This window comes from Sorex araneus, chromosome X (genome assembly GCF_027595985.1).
Source record: "Sorex araneus isolate mSorAra2 chromosome X, mSorAra2.pri, whole genome shotgun sequence".
NCBI lineage: Eukaryota > Metazoa > Chordata > Mammalia > Eulipotyphla > Soricidae > Sorex > Sorex araneus.
The window spans coordinates 257,319,778-257,337,199 of record NC_073313.1 but is presented as its reverse complement, the minus strand read 5'-3'; the positions used below and the strand labels follow the sequence as shown (position 1 = coordinate 257,337,199).

At 57.7% G+C, this 17,422-nt stretch overlaps 1 protein-coding gene across 1 annotated transcript in view; it reads left to right on the top strand.

Annotated features, from left to right (window-relative positions):
* Positions 1-1,363: 1,363 nt before the first annotated feature.
* Positions 1,364-17,422, top strand: part of WDFY1 (WD repeat and FYVE domain containing 1) — a 59,123-nt gene continuing 43,064 nt past the window's right edge. The window contains exon 1 of the mRNA XM_055121520.1: positions 1,364-1,540. Coding sequence (XP_054977495.1) covers positions 1,404-1,540 — 137 coding nt within the window. The 5' untranslated portion in view covers positions 1,364-1,403. The remainder of the gene's footprint in view (positions 1,541-17,422) is intronic.

Below are 17,422 nucleotides of genomic sequence, written 5' to 3'. Positions count from 1 at the left end.
GCACCAGTAGAGTCTCTCATTGAGAGACTTATTGTTACTGTTTTTGGCATATCCAATATGCATGGGTAGCTTGCCAGGCTCTGCCATGCAGGCGCGATACTCTCAATAGCTTGCTGGGCTCTCTGAGAGGGGCGGAGGAATCGAACTCGGGTCGGCTGCATGAAAGGTGACCAGCTATTGCTCCAGCCCTGAGCATCACCAGGAGTAATTCCTGAGTGTGCAGCCAGGAGTATCCCCTGTGCATCCCCGAGTGTGACCCAAAAAGTAAAACAAAAACAAAACAAAAAACAACCAAAGAAAGAGTACTGAGAAGAAAATAAAATATACACAACTCTCAATGAGTGTCACCTGCTGTATGTCACTGCACTGTATTTGCCCAGACTTGAGCTAACTTTTTTGTTTGTTTATTGAAGGGCTGGGAGGAGGAACTGGTGGTGCTCAGGACTTACTCCTGGCCCTGTGTTCAGTGGTCACTCCTGGTGGGGATCAGGTTACTGGGGATTGAACCTGGGTCACCCACGTGCAAGACTCTACCCACTGGACTATCTCCCTGGCCCCAGAAATTGAGACACCTTCCAAACAATGGCTGATTAGAACGAATGCCAGGCTCTTAATTTCTTTATTTTATTATTTTTGAATTATTTTTTGTTGAATCACCATGTCACGGTGAGATAGTTGCAAAGCTTTCATGATTGAGTTTCAGTCATACAGTGTTCCAACACCCGTCCTTCCACCAGTGCACACTTCCCATCACCAATACCCCCAGTTTCCTCCGGCCCCCCTCCCCATAGAGGCAGGTTCTTCTTTCTTCCCTCCTCCTCCTCCTCCTCCTCCTCCTCTTCCTCCTCCTCCTCCTTTCTCTTCCTCCTTCTCCCTCCTCTTCCTCCTCTTCCTCCTCCTCCTTTCCCTTCCTTCTCTTCTTCCTCTTCCTCCCTCCTCCCTTCTCTTCCTCCTCCTCCTCCTTCTCCTCTCTTCCTTCTCTTCCTCCTCCTCCTCCTTTATCTCCCTTCTCTTCCTCCTCCTCCTCCCTCTTCCTCCTCCTCCTCTTTTCCTCCTCCTCCTCTCTTTTCCTCCTCCTCCTCCTCCTCCCTCTTCCTCCTCCTTTTCCTCCTCCTCTTCCTTCTCTTCGTCCTCCTCCTCCTCCTTTCTTTTCTCTTCCTCCTCCTCCTCCTCCCTTCTCTTCCTCCTCCTCCCTCTTCCTCCTCCTTCTCCTCCTCCTCCTCCTTCTCCTCCTCCTCATCTCTCCTCCTCCTCCTCCAGGTGCGGCTGGCGAGTAGCGCCCCCGCTAGCGTCCGCGTGCGCGGCTTCCCGCAGCACTACGGCCTCGTGCGCGGCGCCCGGGGCTTTACGGCGGCGCCCCCGCGCCCGCGCCCGTGCCCGCGCGGCCGTCAGGGCGGGCGAACATGGCGGCCGAGATCCACTCCAGGCCGCAGAGCAGCCGCCCGGCGCTGCTGAGCAAGATCGAGGGCCACCAGGACGCCGTCACGGCCGCGCTGCTCATCCCCAAGGAGGACGGGGTCATCACGGCCAGCGAGGACAGGTGGGGCCGCGGGACGCGGGGGGGCGTGTGCCGGGGGGGGCCCGCCGCCGCGACCCCCGCCGCGAGGACACGTCCGGGGACCCCCCGCCGCCGGTGCCCTCGCGCCCAGAGCCCCCGCCGCCGACCCCCGGCCGGACCTCGTCCCTTCTCTGGACCCCCCGAGCCGGACCCCCAGTCCCGCCTCCGGACCCTCCGGGCCGGACCCCCGCCCCCTGCCGGTACCCCTGGGCCGGACTCCCCAGTTCCCCCTCCGCACCCCTCGGGTTGGACCCCCGTCTCGCCTCCGCACCCCCGGGGCCGGACCCCCGTCCCCCTTCCTTAGCCCCGGGCGGGGACCCCCGTCCCCCTCCGCACCCCTGTGCCTCCGGCGCGGTCCCGCTGCGTCCTCTTCCCGGGCTCCTCCGGGACCCCCGTCCCCCCCCCAGCCGCCGCCCCGCACTGTGTCAGGGGGAACCTGAACCCGGCTCATGTAAGACCCTTCCTCCTTGCGTCCCTCCAGTTTGGGGCCCCCCACCCCGTTCCCTTCTGGCCTCCCGCCCGCGCTGTGCCCTAGGACCACCGTGTCCCTCCAGTCCAGGGGGGACCCTCTGGGCCACTTTGCGCCGCTGCTTCATCCCGGACCCCCGCCCACCCCCACCCCGCGGCGGCGTCCCGCTTGGCTTCAGGGGCTGTCTGAGCCCCCCAGTTCCCAGGCGCCTTCCGGGAGCCGGGCTGAGCGCGGAGGGTCCCCACCCCCCGGGGTCCTGCTGCCTGGATCCCCTGAGTGCAGACAGACCCCCGGGACGCCAGCCTGCCCCTCGGGCTTTGCTCGCGGGCTCACACCCGCCCTAGGGCGGTTATTTTTCCAAAGCAGCCACAGCCGCCTGAACTCAGTACTAAGTGTAAGTTAGGCGGTTTGGTTTTTTTCTTTTCTTTTTTTAAGGAAACGACTCATTTTGGGGAAAAGCTCAACCACTTTTCCTTTAGAGAAACTGTCTTCAGCGCGAAGGAGAAATCAGTGTTAGTTGACATAAAGAAGGAAACTGAGTCACTACACACGGTGCTCTGTGTGCATCCAGTGTGCTCTGGGACCCAACTCTCACCCCACTTTGGGGGACCCAGGACTCCCCTTCCAGCTCTCCTGTCCAGATATGTGTGTGTGTGTGTGTGTGTGTGTACAGAGAGAGAGAGTGAGAGCGAGTAAAACTTTAAGCTCCCTAAAAGCCCCAAGGACTCCCCTTCCAGCTCTCCTGTCCAGATATGTGTGTTTGTGTGTGTGTGTGCATGTGTATATATATATACATATATACAGAGCGAGTAAAACTTGAGCTCCCTACAAGCCCCAAACATTAGGAAGATTAGCTGGGCAGGTGAGTTGTGCCCTGTAGATTGGGCGGAAGTGGCTGATAGTTTTTGAATGAGAAACTCTGTTTCCTGGCTTCCCGGAGCCCTGTCGCCTGGTGATTTTGCAAACCAGCCCTGCTGTGTTGTCAGCCCACTGAGGGCACCGCGGCAGCCCCTAGTTCCTGGGGCCTTGGCATTTGCGTTGGAGGGAGCTACTCAGTCCCCCGGGCATGCTGGGTAGGGCCTGGATTGCGAGTGGGAGGGAGGGGGCGGGCTCCTTGCCCCACCCCCAAAAGGGCCGGGGCCAGAGTAATGCCACTTGCCTAGTGAGGGAATGAGACACAGGCAACATTTTTCCGCAGCTATCTTTATTCCGCGGAGTACTTGATTCATGACTCATGCGTGTCGGGCCCGTCGCTGAGTCTCTGAGGGCCTTGGCGGGGAGCGGCGCTAATCCGTGTTTTTGGGGAAATCGATTACTTAGCAGTGCCGGGGCCATCGTTCTGAGCAGCATTGAGGTCAGCTCCTTTACCGACCGCAGGGCCCTGGCAGGTGAGGGCGGGGTGCCCGCAGGACTCCCGGGAGGTGGGCAGCCTTGTTAGCAGGTGCCCCCACTCAGGAGAGAGGACTGTGGGTCTTTAGGGGGTGCAAAAGGGGCGTTTCGTTGTTTCCCTCACCGTAAATATGGGCAGTGCACCGCAGTCCCCTGGATTCCGCGTGTTTAGAGATGTCGTATTTAACCAGCGCCAGGCCCCCGAGGATCAAAGCACAGCGTCGCCCTCATATAACTTTATGATTCACTGATTTTATTTTTTTTATGGCCCCTGACCTAGAACCAGCATGTAGAAGAAACAGAACACTAGCCACCCTAATTCCTCAGGCAAGCATTTATTGGACACTTGCTGTATGCCTGGCCCTGCTCGACCTGAGAGTGCTCTCTGCACAGGGGTCACTGTTCCAGGCCAGAGCTGGCCTTGTGTGTCAGGGGTGGCCACCGGGCAGCGCGGGTCCCAGCTGGAGGGGATGCCGTTGGCTGGAGGAGTGGGCTCCAAGGGTGAAGGAGAGGCTGTAGCGGGGTGACCGTGTCAGAAGGTGGAGGGGTGCAGGCCCGGGGCTCCATGTGCAAAGGCCCCTGTGTTGTTCTCTGGGGCTCTGGAACTTCGTCCTGCAGGCTGTGTGTGAGTCACCGGTCAGGGAGCTCAGAGGCAAAGCAGAATCTTAGCTGTTAGCTCCTGGCACTGCCTGGAGTGATCCCTGAGCACAGAGCCAGGAGTGAGCCCTGAGCACAGAGCCTGGAGTAAGCCCTGAGCACAGAGCCAGGAGTGAGCCCTGAGCACAGAGCCTGGAGTAAGCCCTGAGCACAGAGCCAGGAGTGATCACTGAGCACAGAGCCAGGAGTAAGCCCTGAGCACAGAGCCAGGAGTGATCACTGAGCACAGAGCCAGGAGTGAGCCCTGAGCACAGAGCCTGGAGTGAGCCCTGAGCACAGAGCCAGGAGTGAGCCCTGAGCACAGAGCCTGGAGTGATCACTGAGCACAGAGCCAGGAGTGAGCCCTGAGCACAGATCCTGGAGTGATTCCTGAGCACAGAGCCAGAAGTGAGCCCTGATCACAGAGCCTGGAGTGATCACTGAGCACAGAGCCAGGAGTGAGCACTGAGCACAGAGCCAGGAGTGAGCACTGAGCACAGAGCCATGAGTAAGAAGCCCTGAGCACAGACCTGGGAGTGATCCCTGAGCACAGAGCCAGGAGTAAGCCCTGAGCACAGAACCTGGAATGATCACTGAGCACAGAGCCAGGAGTGAGCACTGAGCACAGAGCCAGGAGTGAGCACTGAGCACAGAGCCAGGAGTGAGCCCTGAGCACAGAGTCTGGAGTGAGCCCTGAGCACAGAGCCAGGAGTGAGCCCTGAGCACAGAGTCTGGAGTGATTCCTGAGCACAGAGCCAGGAGTGAGCCCTGAGCACAGAGCCTGGAATGATCACTGAGCACAGAGCCAGGAGTGAGCCCTGAGCACAGAGCCGTGAGTAAGAAGCCCTGAGCACAGACCTGGGAGTGATCCCTGAGCACAGAGCCAGGAGCAGGCCCCGGGCACAGCCAGGCGTAGCCCCAAATGGACTTTCCCGGGGGCCAGAGATAGTTGAGGGGGAGGCGCTAGCCAGTTTGGTTCCCAAGCGGAGCCCGTGGGGCGGCCGGGGAATGTAGGGGTCACGCAGCGTCCTGCGTCCTCATGAAAGACGCGGGCTCGGGCCGGGCTCAGGCCATGACAGATCTCCCGGCCGGGTCTGCCACACACCAGCTTCCTCCCGCGGGGAATGGGGCCTGGGCAGTACCCAGGAGGGGCTGCCAGGGCCAGTGAGAAATGCTGGGTGCAGCCTTCGCCCTGTGCCCCCTCCTCCCTCGGTTAGTGAGGAGCATTTTATTTTTTATTTTTTTGCTTTTTGGGTCACGCCCAGCAATGCACAGGGGCCACTCCTGGCTCATGCACTCAGGAATCACCCCTGGCGGTGCTCAGGGGACCATATAGGATGCTGGGATTTGAACCCGGGTTGGCCGCATGCAAGGCAAACGCCCTACCTGCTGTGCTATTGCTCCAGCCCCAAGCGAGGAGCATTTTAGAAAGAAGCAACAGAGACCTGGGCAGGCGGGGAAACGCCCTGGGCTGCAGAGGCCCTGTAGAGGCCCTGGCCGGAGGCCCGCCCCCGCCCCCACCACTGGGGCCCTGAGCACTGAAGGTGGCTCTGGTGGCCCCCAGCCCTGCGACCCGCCATTGAGCCGTGACATCACTCAGAGTGACCCCCAACGCTGCTGGGGACCCCTCCCCCCCAGGAAATGGCCTTTTCCCGTTCCACCCGGGGGTGCTTCCGTGCCCGTCCAGATGTGAAGGGTGTGGCGGCGTGGGGCTGAGCTGGCTCCCGGAGCACCCACTCACCCTGGCCGGGGGAGCGGCAGGCTGTGCGCGCTCCAGATGCCTCCAGATGCCGACTCTGGGCCCGGCTGCAGGGTGACGCGGCCGGTGGCAGGAGCATGCTTGGGGTGGGGGTGGGGGGTGGGGACGAGCCTCCCTTGAGCCCTCCGGGTGACCCCCACAGAGAATCCCACTTGCTGTCCCTGTTTTTGTCTGAGGGGCCTGTGGTTTCCCGGAGCTGTTCCCGGGCACCCGGCTTCTCTCCCAGTGAGGCAGACCTGGGCGACTCCCCGGAGAGGGTTCAGCTGGATGAGGGGTCCTACATCACCCCCAGGGGTGGGCGCCTGCCGGGACCCCCCCACAGAGCCCGGCAGGACCTTGCCAGGGCTGCATTTACCCCCCTCCCTGCCCTCGTCCCCGGTCCGCTCATGGAGACAGCGCTTGCCCCGTCTCCGGGGTGGGGCCCCGGGGACCCCCGAGAGCAGGGCCTCCAGCCACACTCCTGCTTCCAGGGCCACGCAGCAAATGGAGTCACACCGGGCCGGACCCTCTGTGACCCCCCTGGCCTGGGCCAGCCTGCCTGGGGAGCCTGCGCTCTGGCCGGAGATCTGAGCACGCAGCGGGGAGGCATGGAACATGGTTTTATCCTTGACCTTGATCAAGTTGGACTGGGATGTATGGGGGGGGAATGTCCCCTCCTCAGTAGTAACGTTTCAGAACTGGGACTCCAGCCATCTTCCTGCTAGCCGGAGAGACGGAAAAATGAAACTACTGTAGAAGAAGAGGAAGAAGGAGGGAGAGAGGGGGAGAGGGGGAGGGGAGAGAGGGAGAGAGAGAGGAGAGAGGAGAGAGAAAGAGCAGAGAGAGGGAGAGAGAGAAAGAGGAGAGGGAGAGAGAAGGGGGAGAGAGAGAAGAAGAGAGAGAGGGGAGAGAGGGAGAGAGGAGGGAGGGAGAGAGAGAGAAGGAGAGAGGAGGAGGAGGAGGAGGAGGAGGAAGAAGGTAGGGGAGAAACAGGACTGTTTCTGTAATAATCTGATTTCCTGGCTTTTGGCCACCTGCATCACAGCACCAGCCGCAGGGTAGACTGAGAGGTGGGAAGCAGGCAGAACCTTCTTAGAGGGAGGAGACACTGGGGGTAGGAAATTGCACACTGGTGAAGGGACAGTGTTGGGACGTTGCATGACTGAAACCCAACCAGGAACAACTTCATAATTGTGTCTCTCACCCATTCCTGACTCAGTTAGCAAATTTTAAAAAGTTATTTAAGTAACAAAAGGCTGTGGCCCGGAGGAGCTTGGAGGCGCCCAGACTCGAGCTCCTTCTGAGCTCCTTTCGGGGGCCTCCCTTCTGTCTGGCCCCAGGGCCCACCCACATCCCTTTGAAAGTCTGTTGGGACGTGGGCCAGGTCAGGCACCTGCCCTGCACGCAGCTGGCCGAGGTCCCATCCCCGACCCCTACCCGGTCAGTGCCCGCCGGCCTGGACGGGGTCCCGGAGCCCAGAGCCAGGAGGAAGTCCTGAGCCCCCTGCGTGGCTCCCAGCCCAGACGCAGAAGAGAGAAACTTGCTGGGATGTTGCCTCTTAGCTGCATGCAGTAGGGACGGCAGAGTGAGTGTGTGTGTGTGTGTGTGTGTGTGTGTGTGTGTGTGTGAGAAAATTGCTGGGATGTTGCCCTTTAGCTCATGCAGTAGGGACACATGCAGTAGGGACGGCAGAGTGTGAGTGTGTGTGTGTGTGTGTGTGTGTGTGTGTGTGTGTGTGTGTTGGGGGGGCCATACCTGCAGCTTCTGCCTGTGCTCAGGGGACCACAGAGGGCCATGGGGATGAGGTCGGGGCCTCCTGCCCTCAGAGCATGTGCCCAGAAAAACTGACTTCTAAGATTTTTTTTTTTTTTTTTTTTTTGCTTTTTGGGTCACACCGGGCAATGCTCAGGGCTTACTCCTGCCTCTGCACTCAGGAATCACTCCTGGCAATGCTCGGGGGACCATGTGGGATGCTGGGGATAGAACCCGAGTCAGCTGCGCACACGGCAAACGCCCTCCCCGCTGTGCTATCGCTCTGGCCCCCTTCTAAGACGTTCTTGGTAGCATCAACTCTTTCTTTCCTGGGGGCGGGGGTGTGAGGGGGTGGGGTGGGGTGTCTCCGCAGACTATTTTGGTATATTCCCTCTAAGACATTTCTAAACAGAGTAGAGTGTTGTGGGGTTTTTTTTGTGGGGGGGAGTAGATTATATATTTCCTAACCGTGTGGAAACAATTCTGAGGGAAGAACTTGATTTTGAAGTGTCCTACTTGGGGTGGGGGGGTGGGGAGGATCTGGCAGAGCTGGGGGTCAGCTTAGACAGGAAAACCCGGGTTTGAAACAGCCGCGTGTCCCTTGTCTCGCCATTCCTAAGGCGACGCTTTCGTGTGGAGTGTGAAGTGAAGAGGCAGGCAGGCAGCCCGGGTGTGAACGGGCTTATTCTCTGTTGCTGGAGGGGCCCCGTCGGCCCCCTCGTATCTGAGGGGAGAATAGCTCCGGGGTCCAGGATGCCGGAGTCTGAACCCCAGCCGTGGCACGCAAGGTCTGATCACTGCCCCGCCTCCCATCTTTCCTCTCTCACTCTTTTTTTTTCTTTTTTTTGGGTCACACCCGGCGATGCACAGGGGTCACTCCTGGCTCTGCACTCAGGAATTACCCCTGGCGGTGCTCAGGGGACCCTATGGGATGCTGGGATTCGAACCGGGTCGGCCTTGTGCAAGGCAAACGCCCTCCCCGCTGTGCTATCGCTCCAGCACCTCACTCTTCCTTTTGTCTTTTTATTAGTGAATTGCCATGAGATACCGTTCCAAACTTATGAACTTTCGTGTTTGCACTTGGTTTCCATCCCTCCGCCAGGGCCCATTCTCCCCCACCAATGTTCCCATATCCCTCCCACCACCCCCACCGACCCGCCCCGCCCCGCCTCTGCGGCAGGGCATTCCCTTTTGTTCTCTCTCCTGTTGATCACTGCCCCCCCCATCTTTTCTCTCACTCCTTTTTTTTCTTTAATTTTTATCGAATCATCATGAGATATACTTGCAAAGCTGTCATGTTTGGGTTTCAGTCATACAGTGATCCGACACCCATCCCTCCACCAGTGCACATTCCCCACCACCAGTGTCCCCAGTATTCCCACACCCGTCCCAACCCGCCCCTGCCTCCATGGCAGACAGCTTCCCTCTTACTTTCTCTCTACTTCTGGGCATTATGGTTTGCAGTACAGGTACTGAGAGGCCGTCCTGTGTGGTCCTCTATCTACTTCCAGCCCACACCTCCCATCCTGAACAATCTCTCCGACCATCGTTGACTTGGTGACCCCTTCTCTATCCCAGCTGCCTTCTCCCCCCCGCTCATGAGGCAGGCTGCCAACCATGGGGCAGTATTCCTGGCCCTTGTGTCTACTGTCCTTGGGTGTCAGCCTCCTACTGTGTTATTTTATATTCCACAAGTGAGTGCAGTCCTTCTGTCTGTCCCTCTCTTCCTGACTCATTTCATTTATCTCTTTATTGTATTTTTTTTTTGGTGGGGAGGGGTCACAGCCGGCAGTGCCCAGGGCTTCCTCCTGGCTCAGGAAACCATCTGAGGTGCCGAGAGACCAAGGCTGGTCGGTCCCCCCCGTGCTGTGGCTCCAGCCCGTCTCTGTTTGCTCACTGGCCGGGTGGCGAGGACGCTGGTGTCCCCTCACAAGGCCCGAGCAGTGGTAGGTCAGAGCACCTGCAGGACACAGAGAAGCCTCTGAAAGGGGCTTTTCCTTATTTTCCGTCTCACTGGCTTGCCACCTAATCGCTTTAATCTCACCAGAGGCTCAAGCTGTTCCTACTTATTGTTGTAGGTAAACAAAATCAGCGTCCAGCAGGCAGGGCGCTTGCCTTATACACGGCTGACCCGGGTTCGATCCCCGGCACCCCATATGGTCCCCTGACCCTGCCAGGGGTGATCCCTGAGCATCCCCGGGTGTGATCCCGCCCTCCCTGATACCGTTCCGGGGGTCGAGGGGCTTAAGTGCCTTGCAGTCAGGCCTTCTTTTTCATACTTGGTCACAAATGACTCATGCCAGCCAGGAGTGTCGCCAAATCCAGGTTTTACCCTTCATAGGGCTAGTGTGACGGTACAGGAGGGGAGGTGCTTGCCTTGCACGCGGCTGACCCAGGTTCAATCCCTGGCACAGCACTGGGTCCCCCTGAGCCCCTCCAGGAGTCAACCTTGAGCACAGACCCAGGAGTCGTCCCTGATCACTGCCGGGGGTGGCCGAGCAAACAAACACAAATTGTTTTTACGCTTCCGTGTGAGGGGGCCCGCAGGGTGCCCCCGGCCCCTTGGTTCTCCAGGAGCACTGAGAGCAGCTGGGTTCCGACGGGCCCAGAACAACTCCCGGAGGAGAAGCGGAACCCCGAGGAAGGCAGGTTCCGGCCCCCTCTCTGCTGCCGGTGGGCACATAGCAGGGGGTCAGGACACCAGCCCCCCGGAGGCACCGCGGGGACTCTGCCCCCATTAGCTCACATCCCCCCGCCCCCAGCCTGGTTTTGTGGGGGTTGGTGGTGTCTGGCCCCTTTGGGGCTCGAGATAATTGGGACAGACTGGAGGCGTGGCGGTATGGTGCTGGCGGGGGAGTCGGGGGGGGGGAACGGGGAGGCTTCTCCTTGGGCTTCCGGCAGAGCAGTGACGGTGGGTTTGGTTGTTTTCATGTTAAGGGATGTTGCCCGGACCCTCCCCCTTGGACCCGCCACTGACCCCTTCTTGGTGGCGCAGGTCACCTGGAAGTCACTGTGACGCTAACCGTGCATAGGGCGCGCGGGGATGGCGTGTCGCCTGCACGAGGAGTTCTGTCGGGCGCCGTGGTTGGCAGCACTGGGCCGCAAGGCCCGCGGGAGTGGCCCCGCCTGCTCGAGACACTGGTTCTTGCCCAGCACGGTCATTCCCAGCTGCTGTTCCGTGGCGGTCCCTGAACTATCTTCTGTCTTACCTAAGGGGGGGAGGGAGGAGAGAGAGAGAGCGAGAGAGAGAGAGAGAGAGAGAGAGAGAGAGAGAGAGAGAGAGAGAGAGGAGAGAGAGAAGGGAAAGAGAGGAGAGAAAGAGAGGGAAAGCAAAGCAGCGACTGATCTGCCTGAAATCCAATATATATATATTGTTTTGGAGCCATATCCAGAGCCATATCTGAGCCGATACTCAGAGATCACTCCTGGCAGGCAGAGAGAAAGAGGGAGCGGGAGAGGGGAGCAAGAAAGAGCACAGGCTGGGGTGTGGAATGGGGCGTGATGGGAGGGAACCTAGAGAAAGAGTGAGAGAGAGACAGAGACAGAGAAACAGAGAGAGACAGAGACAGACAGAGAGAGAGCAAGAGCATAGGCTGGGTGGGGTTGGGGGGCGGGCGGCACCTGGGGACACTGGTGTGGGAAATGCACCCCTGGAGGGGTCGCACGTATGACTGACACCTCGTCATGAGCAGCTTTGTAAGGCTCTATCTCACAGTGATTCAATTTAAAAAATTTAAAACACACACACACACACACACACCCCAACAGAAAACAACATAAAAAAGTTTTCCCTACACCACCCACCTCGCAAAAGGAGAGAAGCTCTACAGGTCGGGCCATTGGGGAGGCGTCAGCTGCCCCCAGCCTTCCCCCGCCCCCCCTCAGCCTGTGCGGAGCCGGCAGTGGGCTGGGGCGCGGCTGCCTCGCGTGCAGAAGGAGAGCGGTGTTGGGATTTCGCCTGGACACTGTCGCTCTCTGCCCTTCTGCAGCCCGCGGGCCCTCCAAGGGTCACGGGAGGGCAGGGAGCAGGCCACGGGCCGGGCCGAGGGCCGAGAGAGGCCAGGGGAGCAGATGGCCTCCGTGACCTCCCCGCTGGCCTTCTCCAGCCAGCGGCCCCTGCGGAACTTCTCCCCCGGCCCGGAAGGTGCTGCCCGTCTAGTCAAGAGGATGTTTTGCTGCCGATAGCAGAAATGTGCGGAGCTGTACCAGAAATAGAGTCGCCGCAGCCTGGGTGGCCGGGAAATCAGATCTCCCCGGCTTTCCTCCCGGCCCACAGTGACGAGAACTCAGGCCACGGCTTCAGAACTCAGGCGGGGGCTATAGAACTCAGGAGAGGGGCCTTAGAATTCAGGCGGGGGGCTTCAGAACTCAGGAGAGGGGCTTTAGAATTCAGTCAGGCCTGGGGCTTCAGAACTCAGACCGAGGCTTCAGAACTCAGGTGGGGGGCTTCAGAACTCAGGCGGGAAGCCTTCAGAACTCAGGCGGGGGCTTTAGAACTCAGGCGGGGGACGGGGGGAGAGCGCTTCAGAGCTCAGGCCGGGGCTTTGTGTGTGCCGGGGCTTTGTGTGTGCCGGGGCTTTGTGTGTGCCGGGGCCTTGTGTGTGCCGTATTCTGTGTTGTCTTGGGAATCAAGTCGGCTGCTTCCTGGCCCTGGGCTCCCAGTGTCCGGGTGATTAAATGGCCCTTCGTGGCTAGGTAGGGTCCGAGAACACTTTGGGGACCTCAGTTCCCCTGCTGAGGGGCCCGGGGAGGGAGAACCTGTGCATTTGCAGAGACTCCCGAAGCTGCCTGAGCATGTACATGCGCTCACGGGGACCAGCCCGCGTGTCTCACATCCGTCTTCCTTCCTTCCTTCCTTCCTTCCTTCCTTCCTTCCTTCCTTCCTTCCTTCCTTCCTTCCTTCCTTCCTTCCTTCCTTCCTTCCTTCCTTCCTTCCTTCCTTCCTTCCTTCCTTCCTTCCTTCCTTCCTTTCTCCTTCTCTTCTTTCTTTCTTTCTTTCTTTTCTTTCTTTCTTTCTTTCTTTCTTTCTTTCTTTCTTTCTTTCTTTCTTTCTTTCTTTCTTTCTTTCTTTCTTTCTTTCTCTTTTTCTCTTTCTTTCTTTCTTTCTTTCTTTCTTTCTTTCTTTCTTTCTTTCTTTCTTTCTTTCTTTCTTTCTGTCTTTCTCTTTCTCTTTCTTTTTCTTTCTTTTTTCCTTCTTTCTTTCTTTCTTCTTTCTTTCTTTCTTTCTTTCTTTCTTTCTTTCTTCTTCTTTCTTTCTTTCTTTCTTTCTTTTCTTTCTCTCTTTCTCTTTCCCTCCCTCCCTCCCTCCCTCCCTCCCTCCTTCCTTCTTTCTTCTTTCTTCCTTTCCTTTCTTTCTTTCTTTCTTTCTTTCTTTCTTTCTTTCTCTTTTCTTTCTCTTTCTCTTTCTCTTTCCCTCCCTCCCTTCTTCCTTCCTTCCTTCCTTCCTTCCTTCCTTCCTTCCTTCCTTCCTTCCTTCCTTCCTTTTCTTTCTTTTCTTTCTTTCCTTCTTTTTTCTTTTTGGGCGGGGTTAACACCCGGCAATGCACAGCAGTGTCTCTGCACTCAGGAATTACTCCTGGTGGTACTCGGGGCACCTTATGGGATACCGGGTCAGGGGCACGAAAGGCAAATGCCCGCTCTGCCGTGTTGTCGCTCTGGCCCCAGTGTGTTTCCTTTCTTACAAGAGGGCCCACTCCAATGTAAATTGGGCGCCATGCAGCACCAGGGACCGACTCGGTGGTCTCGGCCATGCCCGGCCAGCCCCCCGCCACCTGGGCCGTCTCCCTGGAAGTACGGGTGTGACTGGCTTTTCGCCCGCCGCCCTGTGAGGGGTTCCAGTCCAGCCCCAGAGGGAGGGAACTTGCTGCTGCTTTGCTCCTCGGGCTTTGAAGAGCTTCTTCACGCTTCTGAGCAAATCAGCAACTGATCTGCCTGAAATCCAGTTTATATATATATATATATATATATATATATATATATATATATGTATGTATATATATATATATGTTTGTTTTGGAGCCATATCCAGCGATGCTCAGGGGTCACTCCTGGCAGGCTCTGGGGACCATTTGCAATGCCAGGGATTGGACCGGGGTCAGCCACGTGCAAGACAGATGCCGTACCCTCTGTACTATTGCTCTGGCCCCGGAAACCCACCATATTTACGAGGAATAACTTCGCTTAGGCTTATACAGCTTTTAAAAAAGCCTTAATGAGGGGCTGGAGCAATAGCACAGCGGGTAGGGTGCTTGCCTTGCATGCGGCCGACCCAGGTTCGATTCGATTCTCAGCATCCTATATGGTCCCCCAAGCACCTCCAGGAGTAATTCCTGAGTGCATGAGCCAGGAATAACCCCTGTGCATCACCGGGTGTGACCCAAAAAGCAAAATAAATAAATAAATAAAAATAAAAAAGCCTTAACGCTTCGGTTGGCAATGTTCAAATTGGTGCCAGGTTGAGGATTCGCTATTGCAGTCGCCTTGCATGTGGCTAGGTCCCTGGCATCACTTCCCGTAGGGCCCCCCCCAAGCACCACCAGGAGTGATCCAGGTGGATCCAGGTAGCGGACCCAGGCGGTCCCCTGAGAACTCCAGGAGTGATGGCGTAATTCCTGAGTGCAGAGCCAGGACTAACCCCTGACGATCCCCGGGTCTGGCTTATGCTCCCCCACCCCCAAACAAAATGAAACAAAACAAGACAAAACAAAAGGAAAGTATGGCCCACCCTGCTGGTCAGTGATCCGCTGATGGTGGTGTGCACGCAGCATGGTTTGTCATTGATGACGTCTTGTTGCAGAAAGGCGCCGTTTTCTCAGCTGTCCGTGCAAGATACTGTCAGCTGTTGGGAAGGGCCAAGTCTCTGTCTAGGGGGACAGAAGGAAGCGGTGTGTTGTTTGGTCCTCTCGAGGAGGAGTTTGGAAAAGTCCGAGGGCTCTGGAAGAAATGACACACTTCCCGTTTAAGTACCTTTGGGGAAATAGCAGGCCGTTGTTTTTGATGAACTTAAAAATTGGGGCTGGCCAAAAAAAAAAAAAAAAAAGAGACGTTTTGGCTGTCTTGATTTTAAGGAAAGAGTCGTTTTCAAAGGGATGTGGACTTGGAATAGCAGCGAAAACCCAACCCTGAGAGAAAATGGGTGGAATCCGCATCATGGAAAACACGAACTGAGCGTGGCTGCGTCGGGGGTGCGGCTGTCAAAATATTACAGGGGAAGCTGAGCTGTTTCATCGCACGTCAGTGGATCGAGGAGCTGCAGCTGTCACCTAAGTCGAAAATGCAGTTTCCATAGACATACAACCACCTGATCCCGACGCTGTCTCGATGGCATGATTTATTCCTGTCATCGCCGTCTCTTCTTAGGAGTTGTGTGCCTGGAGGGGGTTACCAGACTGTGTCACTGTGCAGCTTTCAGCGGAGTAGGTGGTCGTGCTTTGCTTCCAGCTGACTCAGTTTACTAACTGGGCCAGGCCGGAGGGCCAGCTGGGAGAGAGACCTTCCCGGAACCTCACTCACCAGGCCAGAGATCAGCCTTGCACCACCCGGCGATCCCCTGAGCACAGAGGCAGGAGCACCCCGAGCATTACCAGGTGTGGCCCCTCAAAGCCCCCCCCCCAGTCAAAGACCCAGGAGGATACAACTCTGCCACCGCGGCCTTGTGGAGCAAGCGCCTACACGCCTGCGTCTGCGGCCTGCACTGTGGGTGTGCGTTGAAGTTCGTGTGTGGCAGCATTTGAGCCCCCGCGAAACCGGGCATTGTGGCCGGCGCTAGTGGGAGCTGAGGGAGCCCGAGCGCGCCATGGCACCACAGGGCCTTTGTTTCCCTGGCTGCGGTGACTCCGGGGGCTCAGGTCATGCTTGACGGGGCACTTGCCGCTCACCCAACACAACGCCTTGGGTTCGTTTCCTGTGTTGGCCCGATATATGTATCTGTAAGTGGGGCCGGAGCCAGAGCGCAGCGGGGAGGGCGTTTGCCTTGCACGCGGCCGACCCAGGTTGGATTCCCGGCATCCCATAGGGTCCCCCGAGCACCGCCAGGGGTGATTCCTGAGTGCAGAGCCAGGAGTGACCCCTGAGAATCACCAGGTGTGACCAAAATCAAACAAAACAAAACAAAACAATGTATCTATAAGTAACCTGTATCAATCGACATAGAATATAGTGAAATATGTGCACACGTGTCAGTATACTATATTGTGTATGGTATATGATATGTATGATATATATGATATGTATGCTATATATCGTATATATGGACTGGATATACATATCATATGTATATGGACTGGAGCGATAGCACAGCGGGTAGGGCATTCGTTTTGCATGTGGCTGACCTGGGTTCGATTCCTCCGCCCCTCTCGGAGAGCCCGGCAAGCTACTGAGAGTATCCCGCTCGCATGGCAGAGCCTGGCAAGCTACCCGTGGCGTATTCAATATGCCAAAAGCAGTAACAATAAGTCTCTCAATGAGAGACGTTACTGGTGCCTGCTCGAGCAAATCGATGAGCAGTGGGACGACAGTGCTGTCCTTTGGGTCCCCTATTTTCAGGGCAGCTGAGTCTGGCTGGGACGGACAGCCGTCCAGCTCCCATCACCAGGGGCACCTCCCTTTCTCATCATCTTTCTCCCCTGGTTTCCCTCCTTCTCTCTCCTTGCCCTTCCCGTCCTCAGGGATCGGAGGGGGGGCATCACGGCATCCCCGCTTTGCTCCGTCGCGTTTCCTCATCCGGCTGTTCTCTCCATCAGCGAGGGCGCCCCTGTGCGTGTCCTTCTCCGTCTGATGTCACCCAACAAGTTCTCTTCCAGTTCCTCCCGGTCACGCCAATTGCAGGATTCCATGGGCATCTTTATTTGGTTTATTTATTTATTTATAAATAAATAAATAAATGAATGAATAAGCTCCTGCCTGCCCGGGCTCCGGGCAGGAGCTTATTTAATTGTGCTTGGACAGGGGAATACTTGGGATTCCCGGTGATGCTCAGGGGTTACTCCTGGCTCTGCACTCAGGAATTACTCCTGCCGGTGCTCCCTCACTCCCCTCCCCTCCCTCTCTCCCCTCCCCTCCCTCTCTCCCCTCCCCTCCCTCTCTCCCCTCCCCCCTCTCCCCTCCCCTCCCTCTCTCCCCTCCCCCCCTCTCCTCTCCCCCTCTCCCCTCCCCCCTCTCCCCTCTCCTCCCTCCCTCTTTCCCCTCCCCTCCCTCTCTCCCCTCCCTCTCTCCCCCTCTCCTTCCTCTCTCCCCCCTCTCTCCCTTCTCCCCTCCCCCTCCCTTCTCTCTCTCCCTCCCCTCCCCCTTCCCTCCCCTCCCTCTCTCCCTCCGTCTCTCTGTCCCCCTCTCCTGCAGTTCTCCTGTGGTGTCTGTGAGACTCTTCATCCACAGCCCACTCTCCCATCTCTCCTTCCTCCCCCACCCCGGGAGTTATTTCTGGGGGAAACTGATCATTTGTAGACTTCCCAGCTGTCTCCCTTTCCCGCTCGCCCTGGCTGTGGTGGCTGTTGAGGCGTTCCTCCTCCTCCTCCTCCTCCTGCTTCCCTGTGCCCAGGGGCCTGGTTTCGAGGGCCATCAGGCTGTGTTTGAGATGGGCGCCTTGGGGCTTTCGCTGCACGCGGTGCTGTGGACACTGGCTCTCCCCAGTTCATATTCCTTAGGGCTCCGTGGGCCCGGCTGCAGACCGGGAAGGTCCGTGTCGTGAGAGGCACGGTCAGCTCTGGTCTCTGTAGGGGCAGAAAACCGAGTACTTCAGCGTCAGGAGCAGAAACCCGCCACTAGTAACCAGTCGGCCTGACCGCTGCCTCCGGGCAGACCGCATCTGTAGGATGCTGAATTACAAACGGGGAGAATCAGAGGTGTCCTGATGCACACTGCAGGGGGACTCCTCCTGCCGCGC